General features: G+C 47.7%; 1 protein-coding gene across 12 annotated transcripts in view; it reads left to right on the top strand.

The window, feature by feature from the left end:
• Positions 1–26,560, top strand: part of NAV2 (neuron navigator 2) — an 858,870-nt gene extending 832,310 nt beyond the window's left edge. For 5 of the 12 annotated variants that reach the window (XM_082342386.1, XM_082342383.1, XM_082342390.1 and 2 more), the window contains 2 exons: positions 5,438–5,641; positions 15,691–16,468. In XM_082342386.1, coding sequence (XP_082198512.1) covers positions 5,438–5,641; positions 15,691–15,849 — 363 coding nt within the window. In that variant the 3' untranslated portion in view covers positions 15,850–16,468. Of the gene's footprint in view, positions 1–5,437; positions 5,642–8,627; positions 12,034–15,690 lie in introns of those variants that run through there. The other 7 variants (XM_082342382.1, XM_082342387.1, XM_082342384.1 and 4 more) reach the window with 4 other exon arrangements.
• The last annotated feature ends 722 nt before the right edge of the window (positions 26,561–27,282 follow it).

Here is a 27,282-nt window from a genome sequence, read left to right as displayed (position 1 = left end):
GCACACCCACATGCACGTGTGTGACGGCACACCTTAATGGCTTCCGTCAGGGTTTGTCATTTGTGTACGTTTAGCTGAGCCTGGCGGATGTTCAGCTGCTTTGTATCTGTAACATGCAGCAGCACTGAGGGTCTTCGGAGACATTCAGGACAACCAGGGCTTGAAAAGGAAGGTGGTGCGTCTCTGGTCACTGGTATTTCATTGAACTGGAGCGTGTAGGCTGCGTATTCAAGCCACCGTGTTCAAATATAAGTGATTGTGAAGGCAGAGAGTAGCAAGAAATTCGGCAATCCCTTGACCGGCCTTAGTTTCCAGTGTCTGAAGATCATTAATTGATGGCAGCATTTTTTTTTAATTATAATTGACATACAGTATATTAGTTTCAGGCATACAACATAGTGATTTGATATTTTTATACATTACGAAATTACACTATGGTAGGTCTAGTTACCATCTGTCACCGTACAGAGTTATTACTATATAATTGACTATATTCCCTATGCTGTACATTACATCCCCATGACTTATTTATTTCACAGCTGGAAGTTTGTACCTCTTAATGCCCTTCAGCTATTTCTCCCATTGATGGCAGCATTTCTATTTTGTCGAATGTGGCTTTTGAAAGAAAATATGAACGATTTCAGATCTGTCAGTGGACTCTCTTTAGGTAGATAAATTCACTGGGTAAAGTAGCCATAATCTAGTCTTTACTCAAATGGATTTGTTAGGACCACAAACCCAAACAGCCACCCGGTCACTCCTGTTTTCTTGGGATGCCCCGCCTGCTGGATTCTTGGAGTCTGTTTCGTTCCAGAAGCTTCTCTCTCTTCCCATCAGGGGCTTCCAGGGACTGCAGTAGAAACCCGCGCCGCTCAACAGAAGCCACAGGAATTGCAGGGGAGGAAGGGGCACTGTTTCCTTCTATTTCTGCCTCACCTCTCACTTCTCCCCTTTGCTTCTTTGCCCAAATACGTCTCCTGGTGCAGGACAGGAGTGACCTAGAGTGTGCTTGGAAAAAGTCGTGGGTGCTGTTGAATAAAGGCTTCCTGCCCAAGGAGGCACCAACCAGGAGGGGTAGGCTTTGCTCTAGCCTCCAGCTACACATCAGAGGCCCCTCGTTGGTCCTCGCTAAGGATGGACAGTGCTAAGGCCCTGCTCCTTGGACCTCAGCTTGAAAGAAGACCTTGTGGGCATGGCTATGAAAGTGGGGTCTGATCTTCCCTGCCCGTCCTGGAGAGGTTGCTGAGGGACTGGATCTCAAGGGTCTCTTTCCCACCAAGAACAAGGAGGCTGTAGGTGAAAGGACTTGGGGGTGGCTGTGGAACAGCCCGTTTAGGACAAGGAACAGAAACATGCCACCGTCTCAGGAGACTCACCAGTTCACTGTGAGGCAAGAAAAGTCATCACTTCCCTGTGCTGTTGAGGTCTTTTGAAGGGCAGTCTTTCAAGAACATGGAAACAACCAGAGGAGGCAACCAGAGTTAGCATTGTACCAAGTTGCTCAAAAGTGAGCCCTCCTGCCCCAAACCTGTGACTTCATCCCATTCTGCAGCCTGGGAGACCCCATGAAATCTGCAGATTCATGAGGAACCCTGGAGTGTCCTTCATGTCTCTAGTTTTGAAGGAAAGTTTGATGACATTTATTGAGAGGCTGCTACCTTCCAGGCACTGTGCCAGGGGCCTGACAGGCATGATTCCGTTTAGTTCTCAGCGCCCAGTATGCACCTTACAGACGAGGAAACCAAGGCTCACAGGAGTTTTTGACCCTTCCCCAGTTCACTAGGCGGGGTGTGGATGAGCCAGCGTCGTAGCCTGTAGCTGACGCCTCGGTTACTTCCGTGATTTTTCAGGCTGTCCTTAGACCCCTGTTACTGCATCCAGACCCCTCAGGTGGCTCAGGGAACCAAGTATTGTGTTTCATAGCGTGACGTTCTACATAAGGTTTCATTTGACAAAAAGACTCTTCTATTCAAAAAACAGAGTTTAAAATTCCTCACTCTCCTTCGTGTTACCTTGAGTCCCGAGCTCACTGTGTGCTGGGCGCTGTGCAGGCCATTTACTCCGCCCTGACCCTGCGAGGAGTGCTGTGACCATGAGGCTGTGGTTCAAAGCAGTTAAGCCCTTGGCCAAGGTCATAAGCTAAGAAGAGGTGGAGTCCCCAGATTGGGCTCTGGCGGGGCCGCCGGTGGTGGCTGGCAGCCCAGAGACCCTGCTGCCGTCAGGTCTCACCAGGGGCTTCCAGTCAGCACCCCCAACAGGCACAGCCTTGCCTGGAGGAGATGTGGCATCGCCCCCTAGTGGGTACCAGGTGTCATTGCAAGTTTTGGCTCCTGAGTCTTTTCCCAGTAGAGTGTGTGTGTGCGCGCGCAACTGCTTGTAGGCTCTTCCAGAATGTGTACCTTGATGCCTTCGCGTGTGATAAACATGTGCATCCCACAGAGTCACAAGGTGCCCAGTGGCCAAGTTTTCAGTTTCCAGTGTCTTGGCTCCCTCTTCCTGACCCAGTGGGCATACGAGGCTCCTCCCTGCCTTGCGGAAAGTGAATGTCCTGTCTGTCTGTCTGTCTGTACCACTGTCTGCTGTTTCCCAGAGCTGCCTCGGGGCTCTGCAGTGGGACCAAGGAGCGTTACGATACATCCTTTGCTTGCCACGGTACTTACCCAGCCATTCATCATCTGGACTTAGACATGTCCAGCGGCAAGTGGGGAGGCTTGTAAAAATATTCTCTGTTCTTGCAGACGACGTTAGATGTGCCCAGGTGTGCATTTGTCTTATGACTTAGTCCTCAGCCCTATTCCCCTTTGGAATTTTCATTGTAAACACTTGCCAAAGTGTCCAAAGCCTGCAGAGTCACTCAAAAGACCCCTGTCTCCCTGGTGGAAAGCGGAGAGTGGGGAGCCATTGATCAGATGACCCAACTTGCTCTGAGACTCTGGGCAAACCTCCCACTGCTAAGCCTCGGGTTTCCCGTCTGTAATCTGAAAAGTGTGGACTAGAAGAGTTTTTTCAGGCTGGCTCTGTGGAGCCCCAAAGTTCCTCAGACTACTCATAATAGGGTCAGGGGAACAGAGCAAAAATTTAAAAGCCACGGGGCCAGACCCTCTAGGAACTTGATGAGCTCGGAATTCTAGGCTCTGTTGTTCTGCAGCCCTGAGCATCTTCTCTTCCAGGCTGGAGGATGGAGACAGAAGCAGTAGCTGCCAGAAACGACGTTTGGTTCAGCCTCACACATGTGAAATCTGGCTTGGGAAAGTCAGCTGAGTGCTGTAGGGAAAGCCCTTGGAGGGAGAAGCTTCTACAAGTTGCAGGAATGTTTCTTATGTGCAACAGGCTTTTTCAGTTCTAAATATCCCCAAGCGCTTTGTGTTCCCTTCCTCCCTGACTCATACCCATGTGCACACGAACCTTCACATGATCCCTTCCTGCTCGGACCGTGAGTCGAGTTGCCTTTCCAAGGTCAGACTGAGCTCTCAGGCCTGGGAGTCACCGCTGCCCCAGGTTAAGGAAGGTTTCGCAGTAGACAGGGCTGGAGCACTAGACAGGAAGGGCGCTGGTGTCTGAAAGCGCTGAGCTCATAGAAGGCTGTGTATCTTGAGTGGAGGAGGAGGCGGCCATGGAGGAAGGGAGGTGGGCGGGCCTGTCTGCAGTGTGGGCAGGGCAGGTGCTTCCCTGAGACAATCGGAGGGGGCTTAGGCAATCCTGAGACAGCAAGCCCAGCCCAGGTGACGTGTCCTCGTCGGGTAGACAGCCTGGCCTGCATCTCCCTGCTCCGGTTTTGGCTGAGTCATGTGGCTCTTGCCGATACCGAGTGGTTCAGAGTGGAGTCTGTCAGGAGGGGTGGAAGAAGGGAAAGGCCCAGACAAGGATGCCAGGGTCCTGGGTTCGAATCCAGCTCTGCTCCGAAACCTTTCACAACTGGCTCTTCTCTTTAAGCCATAAGTTCTCCATCCGGTAAATGAGGCGGCTGGGACCCCAGTTCCTTCCAGCTGAGGCAGCCTGTGACCTGGGAAAGACGTGATTTTATCAGCCAGAGCTCAGCTCTCTTGTACTGTCAGCCTTCTCTCCCCACATCCCCCTCCCTCCCCTCTCAACTGTAAGAGTTCTGGGAGGACAGAGGGAGGAGGCAGACGGACAGACAGGCTGCGGTCCAGATGTAATTCCACTCTAGAGTCCCCCCTGCAGCCGTTGTGGTTCAGGGGGCTTTGGTCTTTGTACCCCTGTGATGCCCTACAGAGGGGGTGCCCTTCCAGAGCCACAGGTGGCACTCTCCTGGGTGGGCACGTCCTGTCCTGGCTGTGAGCCAGTCCTGCCACACCTGCTCAGACTTAAGTGGTCCACGGACCTGGGCAGACTTGGATTCCAGTTCTGCCTTCTCTCGTCCCTGGGCCTGGCTCCTTGTCTGGGAAACTTGGGTAGTGATGCTTCCTCTTGGAATCACATGGTGGTTAAACAAGATATTTGTCAAGTGCTTCTCGTAATCCCTGGCACACAGTGAGCTGTAAGGTGTGGCAGCAGGGGTGGTGTTAAAGAGGAAAGATACAGAGAAGGCACCCAGCTACGTGAGATGCAGAGCCTCGCCTTGGGAAGTGGTGCAGCCTAGGTTTTTATTCTTTGAAGAGTGTATGTATTTCTTGAAATTGCCAGAAGAAGTCACTAAAATCATTGTATTATTCGGTATTTCAGGCTTAAGGAAAGGAGCTTGGAGGCATGGTACTGGTCTTACAAAATTATGTGATAATTCCGCTTTAAGAGCAAATTAGTTGTTTTGGGCAATTTTGAAAAATACATGAGGGAGGAGAAGCAGTTACAATTCCAGTACCCACATGGAACCCCTTTAACAATTTGCTGTTCTGAAAGTGACCAGCGCCTCTACACGGGGGCTCTGAGAGTCAGACTCACTTTAAGAAATGGGGTTCTATCAAGCCAGAGCCATTGGTGACCTCTGCCTGGGCTGCTGATACCCAGCACCGCATCTGTGTGCCGTGGAGGAGGGAGGGTACTCAGTGGGATGACAGCACCTCTTTCCAGCTCCACATTCAGTGACATCGTGTTGGTAATTGATTGGCCATGGTGGGAGTATTCATATCATGGAAATTGGCAAACACTTCAAATCAGAGAGTTGTTTTTCAAGTTGGATCAGCGAGGCTTAGAGTTGAGGGCGACACAGTGAGTCAGTGGCAGAACTGAGATGTGAACCCAGGTCAGGCTGACTCCAAAGCCAGTGCTTTTACTCCCTAGGTCATGCTGCCTTTGGTCTTAGTACATCAAGGTGTCCGTGCCTTGGATGATTTCCTTAGGATTTCCTCTGGAAGTGGAATTACTCCATCAAGGGAAGCATAATGCTGGGCTTGGACAGTTTTTCAGAAAGTTGCAAAACCAGGCCTGCAGAAGAGGTCTCGGCCCACTTCCTAACTGTTCCTTCTTTGTCTGTTTCCAGCTGTATGGAAGGCGGGCCCCCTGGGAGGACCCCGCCAAGTGGGTGATGGACACCTATCCTTGGGCAGCCAGCCCCCAGCAGCACGAGTGGCCTCCCCTCCTGCAGCTCCGGCCCGAGGATGTCGGCTTCGACGGCTACTCCATGCCTCGGGAGGGGTCAACCAGCAAGCAGATGCCGCCCAGCGATGCTGACGGAGACCCGCTGGTGAGTTCTCGGCTTCCAGAGCGGCTCGGCATTCACTGAGCACTTACTGTGTACTGGGCCTCATGCCAGGCACACCGGAAATTTGGAAGTGACTGAGCCCCAGCCTTGCTTTGCAAGGCTAGACCTATCCCAAGATTTGGGATATTTTTGCCCATATTTTCTTCCTTGTTTTTAGTTTTTCACTCTTGTCTTTAACCCCTCTGAAATTTTTCAGATAAAAGTTCAAGAATTTGATTTTTCTCTCTAAATGTCCCTACACCACTCTTCGCCCTCTGGTTTGAGTGCCAGCTTTATCATGTCTTGCCCAGTAGCCCAAGCCAAATGGTCAGGAGTTTAGGCAGGGAGAGGTTTGAGGGCGGGAGGGACTCATGGAGGAGAGGGCAAGGGGGCCTGAATGCGGGTCCCCTAGCCAGTGACATGAGTTAAGCCTTTAACGCTGCCTGAGCACCTTTACTCCACTAATGATAAAGCAGTAAAGGCCCTTTAAGAAGAACCTGGGTCAGAGATCATACCACTACAATTCTAGAACTCTCTGCCAATGTAAGACCCATACATAGTCATACTGCGAAATTAGACCTAATAAATCAAAAGCCCTATTAAAAGAAGGTTGAGGGCTTCCCTGATGGCGCAGTGGTTGAGAATCTGCCTGCTAATGCAGGGGACACGGGTTCGCGCCCTGGTCTGGGAGGATCCCACATGCCGCGGAGCAACTAGGCCCGTGAGCCACAACTACTGAGCCTGCGCGTCTGGAGCCTGTGCTCGCAACAGGAGAGGCCACGATAGTGAGAGGCCCGCGCACCGCGATGAAGAGTGGCCCCCGCTTGCCGCAACTAGAGAAAGCCCTAGCACAGAAACGAAGACCCAACATAGCAATCAATCAATCAATCAATCAATCTTTAAAAAAGAAAAAAAAAGAAAGTTGAAGCACGTATACCAGAACTTCCCATGGTTAAATGACCATTATCATGCTATAAATTTAACCCTGAGCTCTCTTGGCAACTAAGGCAAAAGGAAAAACACTGCAAAGAATATTGCTTGCATTACCTAATGAAAGAACATATTCATAAGAGATGCGGCAGGATTAAAAGACAGTTGACTTGCTGTTCTATCCCTAGTGACTAACTGATTTGCTAGATAAAAAATAATAATAAGAGGTGCTTTGGGGTTGTCTGCCACCCCTGACTGGCGGGATGCAGCTGTGGTCCTATTGAGACATTTTAAACGGGAATTTTATTTTAAATGGATTTATGGCTTGTATTACTAAGCACAACCTAATTTGCAGTGTTTACCACAGTGGTTTTCCAGAGGAAAGGATCAACCTGTAAAAGGCCATTTCTAACGTTGACCGTTACTAAAAGCCAAAGTCATGGAACTATTTTGGGGGGTTCAAGCTCATGAACTCTAACTTATGTAAAAATAGAATTTAGGATATCTAGAGGAAAGAATGGCCAGCTCAGCCCTGGACATTCTTTTCTTAACCAGGGATATTTGTGTCACTGACTAAACACAGAAGGCATTTAGGTAAGACCCGGGGTTCTCCAAATAGTTACACAGAATTGTCCTTCCAACCTCAGGCTCCCAGAAGTCAGCTATGCCGGCCCAGCTACCTCTACTTACCAAGTTAGATACTTGGTGTTTCCCCCCAAGTCCTGTTCTCTCTGCCCAGGACCACAGGTGTCTGCTATGATAGCCCTCTTGTTAACTGATCTCTCACTCTCCTGAGACTGAGGCCTCCAGGAGGGCAGGACTGTCTTGTTTTTATTCCAGACCATATACTATGGGTACACAGGGAGTGTTTGATGAGTGAATGAATAATCCTGGCTGCGAAGGATTTTTCCTTGTACTTCCGCTCCACCCCTTCCCGGTTGCAGCCGTGCAGATGGACACCAGATGGTGGTGCTTCTGTGGTTGGCCCACCCAGGCCCACTCTGCTAGACATCCTGAGGGGCAGCCAGCCAGGGGGCAGCTGGAGTTCACACCCAGCTGCACCAAGTCTGAAGATAGCTCAGAGAGACCCTATCTTCCTAATTTTGCTAGATAAAATATAAAATACATACACACACAGTTTATAGTTGTAAATAAAATTAAAGTATTGGTAGTTTTCAGTTCCCCATCTCCCCTTGAACACAAATGACCAATAGACTGTAGACCAGGGAAGACGCAAGAACACTGTCTTTAAACTCTTAAGAGAAATGATGGTGATGATGATAGTAGATTTATCACATTTATTCAACAGTTACTATGTGCCAGGCCCTATGCTAAGGATTGAATACACATCATGTCGTTTAATTCCCTACTTCAGCCCTATGGGATGGGTACTGCCGTTTTCTCTATTGTATGGATAAGGAACTGGTGGCTCAGATACATTAAATAATTGCCCAAAGGTTTCTGAATTGGAATCCAGGCCTCTCTGTGTTCTGAGGCTCTGCTTTACTGATGCTGTCCTCCGCCTCCCCATGGAGGCCTTGACAGGAGCTGGAGCCCAGGTGACTCCAGGCTGCCCTCTGGCCAGAGCCAGGACTACAGATGGGCTCGATGCTCATCGAAGGGGGAACCCTGTGCCTCGAGGACAGTGGTGCTGGGGCGCTTGGCTGGCATCTCACCCAGGCTGAGGGCTATATTTGAGTAAGGTGCCCCTCCTAAGTAAAAAATATATATACATTATCTTTTAGAGAATTTTGTATTTTCAGTGATCTGCATGTATTAATCCACACCGTAACGTTATAGGGCAGGTATAATTATTCACACGTGACCAGTGAAGAAACTGAGGTGTAGCAGTTAAGTCACTGGCCCAAGGTCATGCAGCTAGTAAGTGGGGGAGCCGAGACTTGAACCCTGGAAGCCTGGCCGAGGGCCCGTGCTCTCGTCCACTGCAGGCCACAGTCCCCAGGGTGAGTCTAGAGGAGGCGGCGTGAGCTTTGGAGAGGCCAGGCGTGGCCGGCTGACCGGACCGGAAGCTACGTCGCAGTCTCCGCTCTTTCCCCAGATGAACATGCTGATGAGGCTGCAGGAAGCAGCCAACTACTCCAGCCCCCAGAGCTATGACAGCGACTCCAACAGCAACAGCCATCACGACGACATCCTGGACTCGTCCCTGGAGTCGACTCTGTGACGGCCGGGCCACGGAGCCTGCCCTCCTGCCCTCCACCTCCCTCCCCTGCACCACCCTGAGGACGCCCTCCTGAGCCAGCCCCCGGCCTCGGCGTGAGTGCCGCGCGAAGACCCGGACCCTCCTCGTCCTCCAGCCTTGACCTGGGTGCAGGCGCCCCGGGCCAGCCGCCTCGGGACCGCTTCCTTCACAGGGAGAACTGCACCATCTTCTGTGTCAATTATTGTTTTGCCTTGTTGCTGTGACCTTCCTAAGACACTGAAAGATACTTCTCGGGAAAGGACCATCACCGTTGAAATGAAAAGGATTTTAAAAAAAAAAGCCAACCCACTTGAAGCTCTGAAACCAAACAGCATCCTGCCCTCAGCGGCCCAGAGACAGAAGAGATGAGAGCAGAGCTGAAAACGGAGACAGCAGGGCTTCCTCCGCGCACAGACCCTGCAGCTCCAACCCCGCTGCCGACCTTCCAACACACCGGCCACAGAGAGATCTGATGCCAGCTGGGGCCCTTGCTTTGGTCACACTCAACAAACTGCAGAGCCGCATCACAGGAAAAACTTAGGAAAAACAAATCGTGCTTTCTCTTTGGTTTGTTTCTTAAATGGTGCTCTCCTTACCCGAGAGGTATTTTGCCTGTTCCAGTTCACCCCCGCCTTTCAGACCCATCAGCCTCTGGTTCATCCATAAGTGAGAGTGAGGCCGAGCGGATGTGGCTGTAAACGCAGAGCTGCATGTGTCTGTTTCCTTCTCGTACAGAAATGAATCAGGTCTTACTCCTGCTAACACTGTGTACAGTGAGAATTGGTCTACCTTGGCGAACCGATCACCCCTTTGACAATGAGGTTGAGTTTCTCCCTTTCTGACTCTGTTGATTTTGAAGACTTTTTTCCCCCCTCCTTCCCCTCGTGGTCAGAATCCATCCTTTGGTGAACGTGAGAACCGCAGGAGTTGGCTTTTGGTTTGGTCCTGCTGAGTTCTGGTTTTCAATTGTCCCTCCTCACAGTTCTGCACACTCGCTGCCTCCTGCTGGGGCCGGGGTCGCTGTGCCCTTGACAGTGGACCAGGACCCCGTCCTCAGCGCGTGGGTGAGCGGGACCTTGCCTTTCCTCCTCGTCCTCGAGGCTGCAGGACACACGTCGACACCTCCAGCATGCCAGCCCCGACCTCAGGTGGGGTGTGAGGTCACCTCGCAAAACACTTGCACTTTCCCCAGAACCAACGTGACGTCACACAAGTCAACAGGTGGAGGCAGCTGCTCCCTTCCAGAAGCTCTAGCCTCCGGCGGACGAGCCTTGCCTGACCTCTTCGGTGCTGACCTTCCCAAAGCGATGCCTTAACTGGTTTTGTACTCACCGTGTTCATTGATGAGTGTCGTGCCTGCCTGGGGTCTATTTTTCTGTTTTCCCCATCAGAGCAAACAGGGCTAACAAGTCACCTACTCACTAGGAGAACTCAAGCTAATGTGACTTTTCTCATCCAAAAGACTCATTCGTGTGGATGCGTGACTGTGGGAAAAAGAAAAAGGAAAAAAAAAAAAAAAAAAATTTTTTTTTTTTTTTTTTAAGGTTCTTATCAGTCTCCAGCTAACGCCCTGACTAGACAAAGATCTGTCTTGTGCAGGAAAAGGCAAAAGTTCCTACCATGTTACATGACATTGTTGAGCCATGCTCTGCTCGTATGTGTCTTCAACATACCGGTATTGACCGGTGGTCAATCTTTGAGTCATTTGTTTCTGTTTTATTTTTATCGGACCCCCATGGGGGGAGTCTCTGTTAATGATCAGGGTTTTTACTCCATTTTTTTTACATTTCTATTTCCAAAGGTCCCTCTCTCAACATCTTTTATTTTCTTACCACAAGAGCGTGACCTGAAACCAGTCACATTACATTGGATGACACCATTTGCTTCCTCTTTGAAAGGAAAAGGGGAATGTGTCCCTCCAGCAGGTGAATGGAAAACCTCTCAGCGTGCTCTTTTCTCTAATCTCAGTAAACTCAGACTCTATTCTGCTAAGCCTTCCTTAGTCATCTGGGTGTGTGAGTGTGTCTTGTTCTGTTTTGTTTTTCATAAAATGTTTAAAGCATGTATTTAGCCTGTGACCTCAGGGGTCAGTCACACCCTGAGCCTTCTGGTAAACCTGAAGAATGGTCCTTCTCAATTTATCTCCCAGCAATGACCTTACACGCTCATACTGTGAATTTGGGAGGAGGTGCAATGGACTTCTCCTCATGGGCAGTTTTCCCGGTCACCTTGTGAGTAGACACCTGCCAATATCCTTTGAAACTTTTTTTTTTTTTTTTTTACAGCACCCTCTTTTCTCTTTCTTTTCTCCCCAGTCCCACAGACTTCCCTCCCACCAGGTCCAGGCTCAGCGCTGAGACCTCTGTCCCTGGTGCTGCCTGACAAGTGAAACGGTGGTTTCAAGGAGTGTAGCCTTGTACGAGTCACAACTCGGGGTCTTTCCTACAGTTTCCGGAAGCAGGGTTGTCTGATATGCACATTTCTTACTTTGGTCCTGTTTTGCTTTTGTGTCACTCACCTTTGACAAAGTGACTTTGTGCTCATTTAGGGCTCTGTCCGAAATGCTTCCATTTTGCCTTTTTCTACAGTTAGGCTAATTTTGAAAATGTATGAAATTCTATGCAACATTTGTGTTGAGTTACCAATGGAAGCCAAAAGTTTTCTTTCCAAACTGCCAAGAATTTTACAGGCCATAAGTGAGATGGGAATTCCCTTTAGTTTAAGGTGGTGGGTGGGCAGGGGGGGACACGGAACGAGACTTGCCTAGACCTTTGTTGTATCTTGGGGACATATTTTATTGTTGATGCTTAAACTTCAAAATTCTGTGTATTCGAATTTGATAATGGCGAATCTACTTCAAAAGGAAAAAATAATCCAACTTTGTGGATACGAAATGGAAGGTTTGCTGTTTTGATCTAGTTATTTCCAGTGGAGCAGTTTATGAAATATGTTCTATAAGATGTACATTTTTTCATTGTAACATAGAAATTGTAAATAATTGATTAAAGTGCTGCATTTTGATGAATTTTTTCTAGCCATTTTTAAAGAGAAAACTAGGAATTGAGTATTTTGTGTACGGTATGTTTCCGTCCTCCCTCCCCGTCCGCCGTCCCTCCCTATTTAATTTTCATTTGTCATGAGGTTTTTGGATTTGCCAGTGATCTGCCGGAGATCATGCCCCACATCATAGAGAATAAAGCTGATGATTGTACCAGTCTTAAATTATTCATGATTCAATAAAATTGATGCTTATTTATTCAGATTAGTGGTTTGGCTTTTCTGTACTAGAGAACGTCCTCAATGGAGTTCAGCTTCATGCCAGGAGGAAGTCATTCTTATTTGGATGCAGGAAACACAGCGAGAGCCCCCCAAAATCTGCAAACCCATCTTTGCTGCTGTGTCATCGACATCCTACCTCTTCTCAGTTCCTCGCCTCAGTTATTGCCTGTGTGGAGCTTCTTAGCAATGCAGGACTTTGTGCTCCTCCCCAACTTTGAGTCACTGGGGATCTTGTGGAAATGCAGATTCTGACTCAGTAGGTCCAGGGTGGGACCTGCGATTCTCAATTTCTAAGAAGCTCCTGGGTGAGGCCAACACTCTAGGTCCTAGACCACACTTTGAGGCAAGCTCTATCTATCAGTATCCAGCCACGCCCCCCCCACCAGTCGACCCCTTGGCACAGGAAAGATTTTTTTTTTTATGTATTGAGTACCTACTAATTGCCAGATGCTTTCCCCAGTGCTCCAATATAATCTACAAAATGACCCAGAGGAGGTAAATATTCTTACTCCTGTTTTACAAGTGAGAGGAAAAACGAAGACAAGAAATCAGGCTCAGAGAAAACAACTTGCCAAGGATCCTGCAAGCTAAGGGGTGAGAGAGTTGGAGTTTCAGCCCCGTATTCCAACCCCAAATCCTGCCTCTCATCTCAGGGGCCCCGTTCCGCATTGCAGCTAATATCCACTGTAGAGCACAGGCAGTGGGAGATGACATCACATCTTAACCTTCACTTTTACCAGAACAACAGAAACTGTAAAGGCTTGGTTTGAAGTGAGGCCTGTGGGGTCACTGTGAAATTGATCCTACCCAGCTGGCTCAACTGCTGGTGATGTGAAATGTCCAACGCAATGTAACACACAACAGTGGCCCAGCCAGGGGGCAGGTAAAGAATCCAGACGTTGAGAATAGGCAGTTTTTAATGCCTGTCAAAAACAAAATGAAAGGGAGCTGGTACAATGGTGTGGCAACTAGATATCCTGAATTTCCAAGGTTTTCCACATCAAATATTCCACCTCTACGTTTATACAATGAAATATTACTCAGCCATAAAAAGGAGCAAAATAATGCCATTTGCAGAGACATGGATAGACCTAGAAACTGTCATACAGAGTGAAGAGAAAAATACCATACAATATTTCTTATATGTGGAATCGAGAAGAATGGTACAGATGAACTTATTTGAAAAGCAGAAATAGAGACAGATGTAGAGAACAAACTTATGGATACCAAGGGGGGAAGCGGGGTGGGATGAATTGGGAGGTTGGGATTGACATATATACACTACTATGTATAAAATAGATAACTAACGAGAACCTGCTGTATGGCACAGGGAACTCTACTCAGTGCTCTGTGGTGACCAAATGGGAAGGAAATCTAAAAGAGAGGGGATATATTTATACGTATAGCTGATTCACTTTGCTGTACAGCAGAAACTAACACAACAATGTAAAGCAATTATACTCCAATAAAGATGTTAAAAAAAAAATATTCTTCTTCCCAATCCATTTTCTTAAGACATTCTCTCCCTTGACCATAAAAAGAATTTATGTAAAAAAATAAAACATAAAAAAGCAAGAACTATAGAAAGCATCATATGTAATGTATTTAATGGTAAAATGTTGAATGTGTTCCCTTTCAGATTAGGAGACAGATAAAGAAAGATGCCTCCTTTCATCAGGTAACATCATAGTAGAGAACCCCAGTCAGCACAGAGAAGCAAGAGAAGTAAATCCTGAAGATTGGAAAGGAAGAAATTGGACTGTCTTTACTTACAGATAGCATTATGTACTTAGGTCATCCAAAAGAATTCACAGATAAATGATTAGAAATAATAAGTTGAAAATTTTTGCTGGATACAAAGTCAGTACATGTAAATCTATTGAACATCTATATGCACCTAAATTTTTTTTAATTTAAAAATACCAATTTCAGAGCATCAGAAATATCAAATACCTAAGAATAAATTCAATGTAAGAGGGGCAAGACCTCGGAATTCCCTGGCGGTCCAGTGGTTAGGACCCCGCGCTTCCACTGCAGGGGACACAGGTTTGATCCCTGGTCGGGGAACTAAGATCCTGTAAGCCACGCGGCACGGCCAAAAAAAAAAAAAGATGGGCAAGACCTCTACGTAGAAATCTATAAACCATGGGGAGAAGTGAAAGACCCCAAGATATGGAGGAATATGTGATGTGTATGGATTAGATGACTTAACGTGAAGATGTCAGTTCCTCCAAAACGGTCTAGAGAGTTGATGCAAGCCCACTCCAAAGCCCGACATAATTTTTATGGAATCGACAAGATGGTTTTACAATGTATAGTGAAACGCAAAAGGTGAAGTATAGCCAACTACTGAGCCTGCACTCTAGAGCCTGCGAGCCACAATCACTGAAGCCCGCGCGCCTAGAGCCTGAGCTCCGCAACAAGGGAAGCCACTGCAATGAGTAGCCTACGCACCACAACGAAGAGTAGCCCCCGCTCGCCGCAACTAGAGAAAGGCCGTGCGCAGCAACGAAGACCCAACGCAGCCAAAAATAATAAATAAAATAAAATTCTCTAAAGAGTATTAAAAAAAAGAAATAGGGTCTTTGCAGATGTAATTAATGAAGAAGAAGTTCTATTGGAGTAGGGTGACTCTTAATGCGCTATGCCTAGTGTCCTCACAGGAAGATAACCTAAGGATATGAGGGAAGAGGGCCACGCGAAGGTGGAGGCGGAGGTGGGAGCTGTGCAGCTGCAAACACGCCAAGGATGGATGCTCCTTGCGTCCACCAGAAGCTGGGGAGAGGCGAGAGAGGATTCTACCCAGAGTCTCAGAGAGAGCACCGCCCTGCTGACACCTTAGTTGCAGATATCTAGCCTCCAGGACTGTGAGAGAATAACTTTCTGCGGTTTTAAACCTGCCGGTTCGTGACACTGAGTTATGGCAGCTCTAGGAAACGCATACAGTTACATACCCAACAGAAATGCGTGTATACATGTATGCACCAAGAAATATGTGCACACGTGTTCGCAGCAGTTATCACGTTCATTATAACAAAACCTGGAAACAGTCCACAGGTCCACTGACAAAATTGTGATGTCAGTGTCCTCCGGCAGTGAAAATATTTGTAGGGGGATATTGAGTGAATGCTGAGTGAAAGCAGCCAGACCCAAACTGATGCCAAATGTGTGATTCTATTTACATAAAGTTCACACTGCCGTTAGGTGTGGGCACGTGTGTAGGTCATAAAACTAGAAGGAAAAGCAAGGAGGACAGGGGCAGTGGTCAGGAGGGATAAGAGGCTCTGGGTTGCTGGTGGTGTCCTATTTTGTGACTTGGGTGGTGATGTCATGAGCAGCTGCTTTGTCATAGATCGCTAAGCTGTATATCTTTGTGCACTTCTGTCTGTGCGTGTTACACTTCACAATAAGGTTTTTACAAAGTAAATGCTACCCCAGGCTGCCCGCCTGGCCGCCACACCCAGCAGCTGAGAATGCTCCTGATCGTAGCAGACTGAGCTTCCCAAGCCCATAAACCAAGGACACTGTTTGCGTCCACCTCAACACTAACTGATGTGTGAGCTTGGAAAGGTTAATGCCAGTTCCCTACGCCTCAACCCCCTCTGAAGTAAAATGAGGCTAAACCACCTGTGTCTTGCAGGATTCAGGGAGGCGATGCGTCCAGAGGGTTCCCGATGCCGTGAAGCACTCACTCCATCTCCCTCATCCTCCCAGCTCTGGCTCCTCTGGCTGTGCAGTCTCTCCAGTGTGTCAGGGGACAGAGCTGCTCAGCCTCAGATGGGGGATTTGGGTCCAATAGGGGAGGATGCAGAGAGGTGAGTCTGGACCCCAGACAAGGGGAAATGTTCTGAAGTTCACGAGTAGGGAATAGGATGCTAGTAAGCTCCCCATCACCATGGGAGTCCAAGCACAGAATGGAGGACCACCTGACAGCAGCAGCGGAGGGATCCCAGCCCTGGTTGGCAGGTGAGTTCCAGTGGTCTTTGGAGCTCTGCTTGCCTGCCAGGATCACTTCAGACAGGGCATAATGGAAAGAGCACTGGGGTCTAGAGACCTGAGTTACTGGCTCCTATCCTGGCTGCCTCCTTCAGACAAGTCCCACCTACTCTCAAGGCCATAGTTTTCCCATCTGTTTAATGAAAGGATTGGACTAGCTCAGTGGTTCCCTAATATGGCTGACCACCCCGAGCCCAGGAAGCACGTTAGAAACAGACTATGGCCCCCCTTTAGCGCTGGAGAATCGGAAGGAGCTGGGGACTGCCGGCTTCTCCCAGCTCCTTCCATTCCAGTGTGCAGTTACAGGCAGCCCTTTCTACTCACAGTGGCCACGAGGGGGCAGCAAAGCCCAAGCAATGCCAATCCTCCATTGGGATGGACGTGCCTTTCTTGGCAAAATTTCCTCCCTCTTTCTCTCTCCCTCCCTTCCTCCCCGCTCCCCTCCCCCACCCCCCACCCCCGCCATATTACCAAAAAAGGATTGGATATGATCCTCAGACAATTGAGTGTAGTTTTTTCCCTTCTACCCCATGCTTGGAGGACGAAGCAGCATTCTCTAATAAATGGAATATGGAAAGGAATTGACGTGTGTCAGGCATCCTGTTAAGCCAAGGAATTTGCCTTCATGGATTCATGTGACCTGCACAACAATTGTGTGAGTGGGTATCATCATCCCCACTCTATAGACTGTTAAGGGACTTGTACAAGGTCTCAGAGTAAGGATCTGAACCCAGGGCCCAGTCAGATTCCAAAGCCTGGAGTCTCTCCTATACCACATGGCGCCCTCCACCTGCAGTTGCTGAAATGCTTACATCCATAACCTCATTGCTGGTCCACCTCGGCCCTGCAGGTTACGCCCAAGAAACCATAGTTGCATTCACAGGAGGATGCAGATCAGAGAGGGGAAGGAAATTGTCCCCAAACACACCTGAGCTAATAGTGCCACCAGAACAAGAACCCAGGTGTCCTGGCTTCCTTTCCTGGGCAACTAGGGAAGCAGCTAGGCACACAGGCTCTGGAGTCCTACAGAATGGGTTTAAATCCCAGCTCCCCCATGCATAAGCTGTGACCCTGAGAAAGTTGTTACTCCCTGAGCCTCAGTTTGCTCATCTGTAAAATGAACATGAAATATCCACCTGTAGTAGATGCTGCGTCCTTCTCAGCATCCATCATCCCCTTCTTCCTAACTAAACCCTGATGGTGTGCAGGCATTTACCCCTCCCCCACAAGGTCGTGTGACTCAAGGAGACTGACCCCCATCCCCAGCTCCAGGGTGGAGTCAATGGTCTAATGTAAAACCCAGTCTATTTCCTAGGGGATGGGTCAGGAATAGACCTATGATGGGGTTTGTGGGAAAGTCTTTGGGGAAGGGGTGACTTCCGGGAGAGTTTATCTCTTAAGAGAGATCCTCAGGGGAGAAACGCTTCCTCTTCCTCTGACTATCGTCATGTCTGAAAGGTGACCTCCGACCTGGTGCCGTCATCTCGAGACCAGCCTGAGGATGAAGCAGCGAGGAGGAGAGCAGAGCAGAGATGGAGCTGGATCCTGTCGTCCAGCCACCGGCTCATCTGTGGCAGGAGTCCACTCTCCCTCTGGATGCCCAGTTAAATGAGATAATGCGTGGAGTCTGCTGAGTCCAGGTTTCTGTAACTAGACACTGGGAGGGAGCCTGGAGGGTGCTTGAGGGACGTACCACCTGCTGAGACAAGTCCTGTAAACCGCTGAGCGCAGCACCTGGCGGCAGCAAGCACTAAACCAGTAGGAGCTGCTTTTCCCTGGGGGTTGCCTGTCCACCACAGACACCAGGGCGAAGGCCTGGGCCACTCTGTGCGGTGTAGAGTGCTGACCAAGACCTTGTGCTCTGCAACTGGCCTGCCTGGGTTTAAACCCCAGTTGTTTTAAACCCTGCCTGGGTTCAAACCCCAGTAAATCCACTTACTAGATGTGTGACCTTGGGCCGGTCACTTGACATTTCAGTGCCTCTGTTTCCCCACCTGTAAAATGGAGGTGATAATAACAGGACCTACTTCTTGGGGTTATTGTGAGGATTGAATGAGTTGAGATCTGCGAGGCTCCGAGAACAGCGTGTGGCACGATGTAAGCTCTCAACAAACGTTAGCTGCTATTGTCGTATTTGTTCTGAGAAGGTTAGCAAGATCTTAGGGTGGAATTTTTTTTGGCCTCCTGCCTAGTGAGGACAAACATAGTTCGTTACCTGTGATGGGAGTGCCCCCAGTGTTACCAGAAAGGGGACCTCTTCCAGGGTCCGAGAGTGGGCTCTTGTCTAACACTCGGAAATGAATTGTCCAAGGAGACACATGACCTGACAAAGCAAAAGACTTTACTGGGAAGGGACGCTGGGCGGAGAGCAGCGGTAAGGGAACCCAGGAGAACTGCTCTGCCATGTGGCTGTGGCTCGTAGTCTCAGGGTTTATAGTGGTGGGGTTAGCTTTCCGGGTTGTCTCTGGACAGTCATCTTGCTTGTGCCCATATTTGGTCTGACGCAGGTCCCTCCTGGTGGTGCGCATCTCTCAGTCGAGATGGATTCTAGTGTGAGGGTTTCTGGGAGGTTGGCAGGACATATTATGGGCTGGCATCTCCTCCCTCCTTTTGTTACCAACCAGGGTTCTTGGCCTTCCCCAATCAATACAGATTGACTAGGGGCCAGACAAGAAATTCAGGCAAGGCTTTACTGGGGCCCCTGCCGCAGCAGGGGTGAGCGAGAACAAACCACAGTTTCCCTTGCTTGCTCGCTCCCCAAAAGGGGGCAAGTTTGTTCCTTATATGGGATGAGGGTAGTGGTGCTTCCAGGGGTCGGGCCAGAGGGATGGCTTAGGTGTTTTGCCCACCCCTTAGGTGGTGTTGTGTGCAGGGGGCATGTGCAGTACCTTGCTTTTGCTCCTGACACCCTATTTTTGTTCCAGGCTCCTCAAAAGTGGCAGTTGGGTTTTTTGGTCTCTTTGTATCTTTTGGGTCCAGAATTTGCCCCAACTGGGCATGCACACAGCTATTTTTAATCCCATGTAGTTTCTTTGTATTTTGTTGCTGGAGGAGAGGTGTGTCCATGTGCAAGCATTGCAACACTGCAGCAAAGGGTCCCAGGTCCCAGCAAAGGGTCCCAGGTCCCAGCCTGTCTCACTTTTGGCCCCTCCCAAATTCTCCCAGCTAGTTTTCAGCAGCAGCGCTGCCTTCCTTACCGGGACCTCCTGTTGTGAGACAACTCATGCAAGGGGTTATTATTGTGCTTGGCCAGGGTGGGCAGTTTCAGTCGATGGTTCCCTAGCATTAGGAGACCTGGGTTCCAGTTCAGACACTGCCATGAACTTGCTGTGTGACCTTTAGAGAAACATTTCCATCTCTGGGCTCAGGATGGTCAGATGTGCAACAAAGGCAACATGCCTGTGAGATCTCTTTAACTGCTGACCTCTTCCGTTTTTCCCTTGGCGTGTCTTTGCTCTGTATCCTGATGTGGGTGAGCCCTGGACCAGCCTCAAGCACAAGGACAGTGGAGGAGCTTGGCAGGTATCTGTGGGTTTGAATCCTTCCTCCCCCTACTGTCTGACAGATGAACGAGGAAGTCCTGGGTCCACAGTGAGGTGCAATCTGTTGTAATGCAGCTGCCGTCTTGAAATTCTTCCTGAATTTTGAACAGGGTGCCCTGCATTTTCATTTTGCACTGGGCCCTGCAGATTACATAGTGGATCCTGGCTTAGATTCATGTGCCTGAGTCCTGTGTCCATTCATCGAGCTGCGAATGGGGGACAGCCAGCCACACCCAGACCACATCGCCAAGAGTGGGGAGAGCTGGCTCGCCAAAGGCAAATCGAAACGTTGTAACCAAGAGAAGGGAATGATTGCTACGTGGGCAAAATTAGACAGATGTCCATACCAACATGGAAGTGGGAAACTTCCAAGGATGTGGGGAAATTCTGTGCCGTTCAGTCTGAACCTCCACAGTGTGTGTGTCTCTGTGGAGAGCATCACACAACCGTATTAGTAATACTCAACCCTTTCCCATGCCAGGCACTGTGCTAAGCATGTTATATGCACTATCTCGTTTCATCCTCACAGTGACCCTATGACGTGAGTATTATTAACCTATCGCTAATAATAAGTATTATTAAGTTAATAATTATTAAGTCAATAGTGAGTATTATTAACTTAATGTTAAGAGACATTGTCTCTTCCGCCTGTAATGGGACAACCAGCTAAGGAGTGCCACCCACACTCCCTCGATGGGCACAGTGCATTGAGAAGTCCCCCCAACCCCGTGTTCCCGGCAGCCCTGTGCCTCCCCTTCATGGCCCCCATCGCTCCACTGCAACGGGCTGTTACCTGTGTCTCCTCCACACATGGTGAGCTGGAGGCATGCTGATTCCACCGTGGGGTTCTAGCACCTGGCACAGAACTTGGCTCCTATCAGTAAAGGTGATAAGGACAGAGAATAAAGAAAGACAGAAAGAAATGCAGACGTTTAAAGGGCTCAACATGGGAATTACCTGGCAGTCCAGTGGTTAGGAACTGAAATCCCACAAGCCATATGGTGTGGCCAAAAAAAAAAAGGACTCGACGGGGAGAAAGTGAGGTAGAAGGAAGCCAAGTTCGAGGAAGTTCAGAAGGTAAACACCCTAGGTGTGCACATGAAATAAAGTTACATCAGCAAGGATGGAAAAATGCTTACAAATGAAGACCAGCGGAAACAAACAGACCTAACTGTGCATCAGATTGATGACAGAACTTTGTACAATTTAGTGGAATATAATCTTATATTTACTTGTAGGCATGCTGATGGTGGTGCTGATGTAGTCATTCCAGTACTATTTTGTGAGTAATGTATGTAGGTTAAATCAAATATATTGTATGGGGTAACAATAATTCTCACATACTGTGAGAGAAGGGAGATGAAAATATGGAATGGGGAAGAAAAGAAGAACCCTATGCTGCTGTAGATGATCGGTATGATCTCTCTGTCTCTCTGTTTCTGTCTCTCTCTCCTCTAAGGGCATGGAAGCAATGATATTACAGTACAAATCAACACACTTAGCCACCAGATCTTGATATCTAAATACCATTCCCCATTAAAAAATAAACCGGAGCTTCTTAGAGAAGTGGCTGATTCCACGTATGCGGCAGAAAAATTACAAGGTGAGCCTGGAAACTCTGGTTGTCCCAGAAAGCATGGAGGTGCTTAAGAGCTACTGGAGACGTATCTGAGGGACTCCCATTAGCTGAGTCTGAGATCACTGAGCATCAAAAAGAATAATGGTGGTGATGCATCATAACATAATTGAATAAACCAAACATCCGTGGGTCCACGGGGATAACAAAAGGTTAAGGGTGCCACTCAGAGGTGTACCGCTCAGCCTCAGGCTTCCCTCTTTTGTCAAGCAGGCATAAAGGGATAGTTTGAAAGAAGCTGGGGAGACAAAGGCGAGGAACAGGTCTGCATACATAATATTATGAAGTAGAGACTTCATGGTGAGAGAGGAGGCATGAAGCATTTTTTTTTTAATGGGAAATTGCACTTAAATTCCAGATTTCCCACTTCCCCCAGGCAATCTGACCACTTCCCACGTGGTAACAAACAGCTGGAGGGCACAGCAGTCTTTTGGGGGGGCTCCAGAGTCCCCGCCAGTCCTGGCCCCCTTCAGTGTGTGTCACCTGCCTGATCCCTGAAAGCATCTGCATTTATGACCACTAGTTAAAACAGCACCTCTGAGAATTAGTGTCTGCATTACGAGTCAGGGACGTGTGTGTGTGTGTGTGTGTGTGTGTGTGTGTGTGTGTGAGGGAGAGTATTTGATTCAACGTTTACTAACAGGACTATTGAGAGAATGAAGAGGTAAACTCCCACTTGTGAAGATGATTTGCAGGGACTCTTCCTGGACTTCACGAAAGAATTTGGGCCATCAAATTTCTCCTTCTTAGACCTAGAGCGTCCAGTCACCACTACTTGTCATGCAGATGCCTCTTCTTTATCTCCCATTCTGGGGAAGAGTAAGTTATCATTATCACGTGGAACAGGAGGAGAAGCGGATAGAATTGGAGTGAGACCTTTCCCGAGGGACAAGGAGTAGAGTTTTCCAAAAAGTCAGTGGAAGTCTTCCTGGTTAATGTATGAAGAGGGAGACTCTTTTGAAGGGAGGCCAAAGGTAATGATAAGGTGGAGTTGAGTAGCAGTGTTAGGAACTAGGAGAAGGGTGTGAGTTCTTAGATGCTGCAAAAGACATTGGTGGTTGTCCACCCAATAGCTATCCTACCCTTCTGACTAATAGAACCCCACTTTTGTTCAGGCAACAATGTGCACAACCACAGAGAGTGAACCACAATTGGCCTAAGCCAAAATGGCAGCTCCTTTGCTTGTGATGGGTCAGGACGTGGACCTGGATCCAGTTCTGTCCAATGAGGCAGAAGATATCTGCTGGAGCATTCTGGGAAGGATTTCCTCCAAGATAAAAGAGATTCATGTGATAAAAAAGCTCCCTTTGCCATTGTCCTTGTGGCTTCCTGTTGTGGATGCTATCATGTGAAGAAGTGATGACTGGAACTGCAACAGACATCTTGCCACCCCTGAAAAAAACAAACAAAAACTCAAAAGCCAACATCTAAGGAAGGTTGAATAGAAGGATGAAAAGAGCATGGGTCTTGATGAAGTGTTGACGGACAAACAAACTCTAGGCTGCCCTATATCCTGTTCCCATGAACTAGGGGAAACACCATGTTTGGTATACAGCTTACGTCTTCCACCTTTAATGATTCCAGCCTTCAAAAAGCATGGTGGGGGTGGAGAATCTAGGGACAAGGCAGTAAGGAAAGTACGTCCTTGTCCATATTCACGCCTCTACTGATGCCCGTGGAGAAGTGGCAGCATCCTATTGGGAAGAGGGGTCCAAGAGTCCTAAACAATGATGAGCAAAAAGATGAGTGGTCACCCTCAGGGCTGCTGGAAGTGGTAGGGGAGTCATTATGGCTCCAGGAAACACTGCCAAACAGACAACTTGGAAAGAATTTAAGAGGAAAACATCCTCCTTCCCAGTGGGAGGTGACCTTGAAATATGAGGGAGGTAGGCTGATGATGCAAGTTGTAAGAAAGTATAAAGTTATTAGCATGCAGTGCTCTACCTATAGAGCATGATAAGCCATGCCAGAGAACCTAAGTTTCAGGCATGATCACCTGAGGAAGAAACATGACGTTTGATCAAAGGCCATTTTGGTCAAAAGCATCCTATGTGAGCTACTTGGTGACTTGCTGGTCTGTGTTAGTTTCTTTTCCTATTTTGACATAAATGCATGTTCTTATTCAGGGCTCATTGGTGGATCACAGTAGGGTCATTTAGGGCCAATTAAACAATTCGATCTTTTTTTCCTCTCTCTTTCTCTTGGGCCCCTGCCAATATACTGCCATTTTAATTATGGGAACACTGAGGTCTAAAAAATTATATTAGCCAATCATCTTAGTATGCATGGCAATAAATGGCAGAGCTAAGATATGAACCAAGATCTATGTGTCTTCTTTCCTCATGTAACATTTTGCCTCTTTGACAATACATTTTAACCTAAAAGTTTGTCCAAGATCAGAGGAGCTCTGATCCAACTTCCTTTTGTTACTCTTCTCAACCAGGTAACACAGGTCTGCTTATCTGAGGTTTTATGGGCAATTCCTTAACTTACTTTAATAGCATGCTTTGTGCATAATAGCTGCTCATCACATGATTTGTGGGTATGACTCAGACTTAATAGCAGAAGTTTAAGGCACAACAGAAGGACAGAGGTTGGGGGGTTCCTTTATTATTTTCCAAATCATGCCCTTCCTTCCTTCCGTGCTCTAATCATTTCTCGAATACCTCCTATGTGCCATTTACCATAAAGCAGCTCACTACCAGAGATGGTATAAGCTAGTAATGGTTAAGAGCATGGCCTCTGGAGCAAGACTGTTTAGGTTTGAAGCTTTGCTCTGTCACTTGCTAGTTGTGTATCTCCAGCAAGTTTCTTAATACCTTGTGCCTAGGTTTCACTATCAGTAAACATAAAATAAGTTTATCATAGAACCTACCTTATAATGTTGTTATGAGGAATAACTTAGGCAATAAATGTAGACTAGTACCTAGTCAGCAGTCAGTAGATTTTAAATGTTATTACTCTGTCTACCTGTAACTTGGCCTTGAATAAGAGAGGTCAGCTTCCTATCCCAGGCTCCACCTCCAGACTGGAATCCAAAGCAGTGTGTCCATCTCCCTTTGGCTCTCCTTTATCAAAATCCACTCCCTCTTTCTCCCCACTCTCTTCTGCAGGAAATCCCATTTCCCCCAATACCCCCTTGCTCTTTGCCCCCATTCAGCATCTATCCCCCGAATCTACCCCCAAGGTTCATTCACCCAGAGAAGGCTTCACCACCTAGGTCACTCCCAGTCCTCATCTTTTTCCTGAACTTCAAAAGCACCTGTTGTCAGAGCCCTGTCCTGCCTGCCTGTTTGCCAGCCTGTTCTGTGGCTGCCTTGTCACATCACACAGACTATGAGTCATGCCGTGGGGTGCAGGGCGTGGGAACGTGTCCCATGTCTTCCTCTGAATTGCCCCCCACACACACCTGTGTACGTAATCAGTGCCCATCAGAGCCTGCTAATGCCTGACTAACATCATTCGATCATGCACCTCCCCTTTGATCTTCACTCCACTCCCACTCTAGTCCTAATCACCAAACTCTCCTTCTCTGTCTCTCTCTTTTTTTTTTTTTTTTTTTTTGGCTGTGCTGCGCGGCTTGCAGAATCTTAGCTCCCTGACCAGGGATCGAAGCCGGACCCCCTGCAGTGGAAGCGTGGAGTCCCAACAACTGGACCACCAGGGAAGTCCCTCCTTCTCTCTGGATGTATCTTTCATCAGCCCACAGACATGCTCCAGAATCAGCAGACTTTAAAAAAAAAAAAAAAAAAGGAAAAGCAAACCAAGAACCTCCCTTAACAACACATCCCTTTCCAACTCCTGTTCCATTGCTCTGCTTTTGTCTATAGCCAACCTGATTGAAAAACTTGACTATTCTTGTCTCCGGTGACTTTCAGACTTTTTGACCATGACCCATAGTAAGAAATGCATTTTACGAAGCAGCCCAGGGCACACACACTCAGTGTGTAAGCACACACACTCACACACATGCACTGGCATACACACAGTCACACATAAACACACATATGAAATAGAAACAAACATTTCAGAAAACATTACTCATGGAATATACACTGAGATTTTCTATTCCATTCAATGCTATGTTATGCCATTTCATTAAAAAAAGAAAACAACTGGCTTCTATAGACTGAATGTGTCCTCCCACCCTAGCTGCTGCCACCAAATTCCTATGTTGAGACCTAATCCCCAGTGTGATGATATTTGGAGGTGGGGCCTTTGGGAGGTGATTAGGTCATGAGGGTGGAGCTCTCGGGAATGGGATTAGTGTCTTCACAGCAGAAGCTTGAGAGAGCTCCCTGACTTCTTCCTCGGGGTGTGGAAGGCATCTTCTCCACTTGAGAAGACAACTGTATACCGGCAGGTGGCCTGTCACCAGACACTGACTCTGCCAGCACCTTGATCTCAGAAGTCCAGCCTCCAGAACAGTGAGAAATAAATTTCTGTTGTTCATAAGCCACCCAGTCAATGGCATTTTTCTTGTAACAGCCTGAGCAGAACTGTTGCTCCACTTCCTTTCTCCTATTAACTTCTTGACATTGAGAAATGTTTAAATATATTAAAGTTCAAAGGACAGTATAATAAACTTTGTTGTTACCACTTAGAATTTACAAATGTTAACACTGTCATATGTCCTTCAGATTTAAAAACATGTCCCCTACACTCCCACCTCCCATTTCCCTTTCTTCCTCTTTGGAGGCAGGAGTTGGGTTTTTATCCTGTCTGTGTTCTTAAACTTCTACTAAATCTATGTGCATCTACAACAAGATGTATTTTTCTAAGTATTTGAAAATTTTGTATTTCACATTTAAGTTTTGGGTTTTTAAGTCATGTGAATTTTTGCATATGATGTGAGCTCAGGATCAAAAGTGTACATAATTTTGGAGAGACAGTTGTCCCAACATCCTTTATCGAAGTGCATGCTTTCTCTCCACTGAATGAGCAAACAGCAAGGTTTTGTGTATTGGTTCTGTTTCTGGGGCATTTATTCTTTAATTCCCTTCCTTTTGGCCTACACCCCTGTCTCAAATAAAACTGGTCTTCTCAGGGTCCCTGATGATTTCTATCTAGCCAGATAGTTTGTATTCTCATCCTGACTGCCTTCTTTAAAGTTTCGGGAGAACTGGCATCCCTCTACTTCTTTGCCTCTATGACAACCTACTTCTGCTGGTTTTCCTCCTACCATGAGTGCTGCTTCCTTTCCATCTCCTTCACAGGTGCCTTCTACTCTATCCAGTCCCAGCACAAGCTCCTCCTCTTCCTTCTCCAACCCTTCTTTGGCTTAAAAAAAAAGTACACAAATGATACACAAATACGTTGTTTCCAAAGCAGAGAAATGAAGCAAGGCAAATCCATAAAATAAAATAAATAAAGGGACATAAAATATCCCTTTTTTATTACTCATCACCTGCTTCCCCACAGAGGCACGTGGACCGTTGGGTGTGGGGGACTGAGGATGTGAGCTGCCCCACTATCCACTCTCCCCTTTATCTTCTGTAATAGAACCACCCAGAAGTCAGATTACACTGAAATGTAAAGCATTGCCCAGTTTAAACTGGTTTTGCTTCCTTTAAGTAGGTTGTTGATTAATCAGACCTGGAGTTATTTTAGAGACAGCACTGTGCACGTGCAAGATGGGAACCCACATCTCCAGGATGAGCCTGGAACCAAGAATCTTTAGTCTACGGAACTCAGAGAATAGAAATGTTGCCACCGGAGCCCTTTACGAAGCAAGAAGTCCTTCAATAAAGAAAAGTCAGCTTCCAGCAGCACGAGTAACTTGATTACCCATAGATGGACTGATTCCAGACTAGCCAATCAGCTTCCAAGTTTGAAATTGCCCTAACCGGTTAAATTTCACCCTCAACTCTGGATAGGGGAGATAGCTGTGAGCCCTGCCTCCTGTCCCCTCGCCAGTCGACCTTGCAATCGAGCTTTCTTTTATCACAAGCCAGTGCCATGGTATTGGCTTTAATGCATGCTGGGCAGCAAGCGCAGCTGGATAACCAGGTTTCCCTCCCGCACAGCTGTGCGCAGCTCTGTGACTGAGTTCTGGCTC

This window comes from Balaenoptera borealis (genome assembly GCF_965194805.1).
Source record: "Balaenoptera borealis genome assembly, chromosome: 11".
NCBI lineage: Eukaryota > Metazoa > Chordata > Mammalia > Artiodactyla > Balaenopteridae > Balaenoptera > Balaenoptera borealis.
The sequence above is the reverse complement of the archived record's forward strand: the minus strand, read 5'-3'. Positions and strand labels throughout refer to the sequence as shown.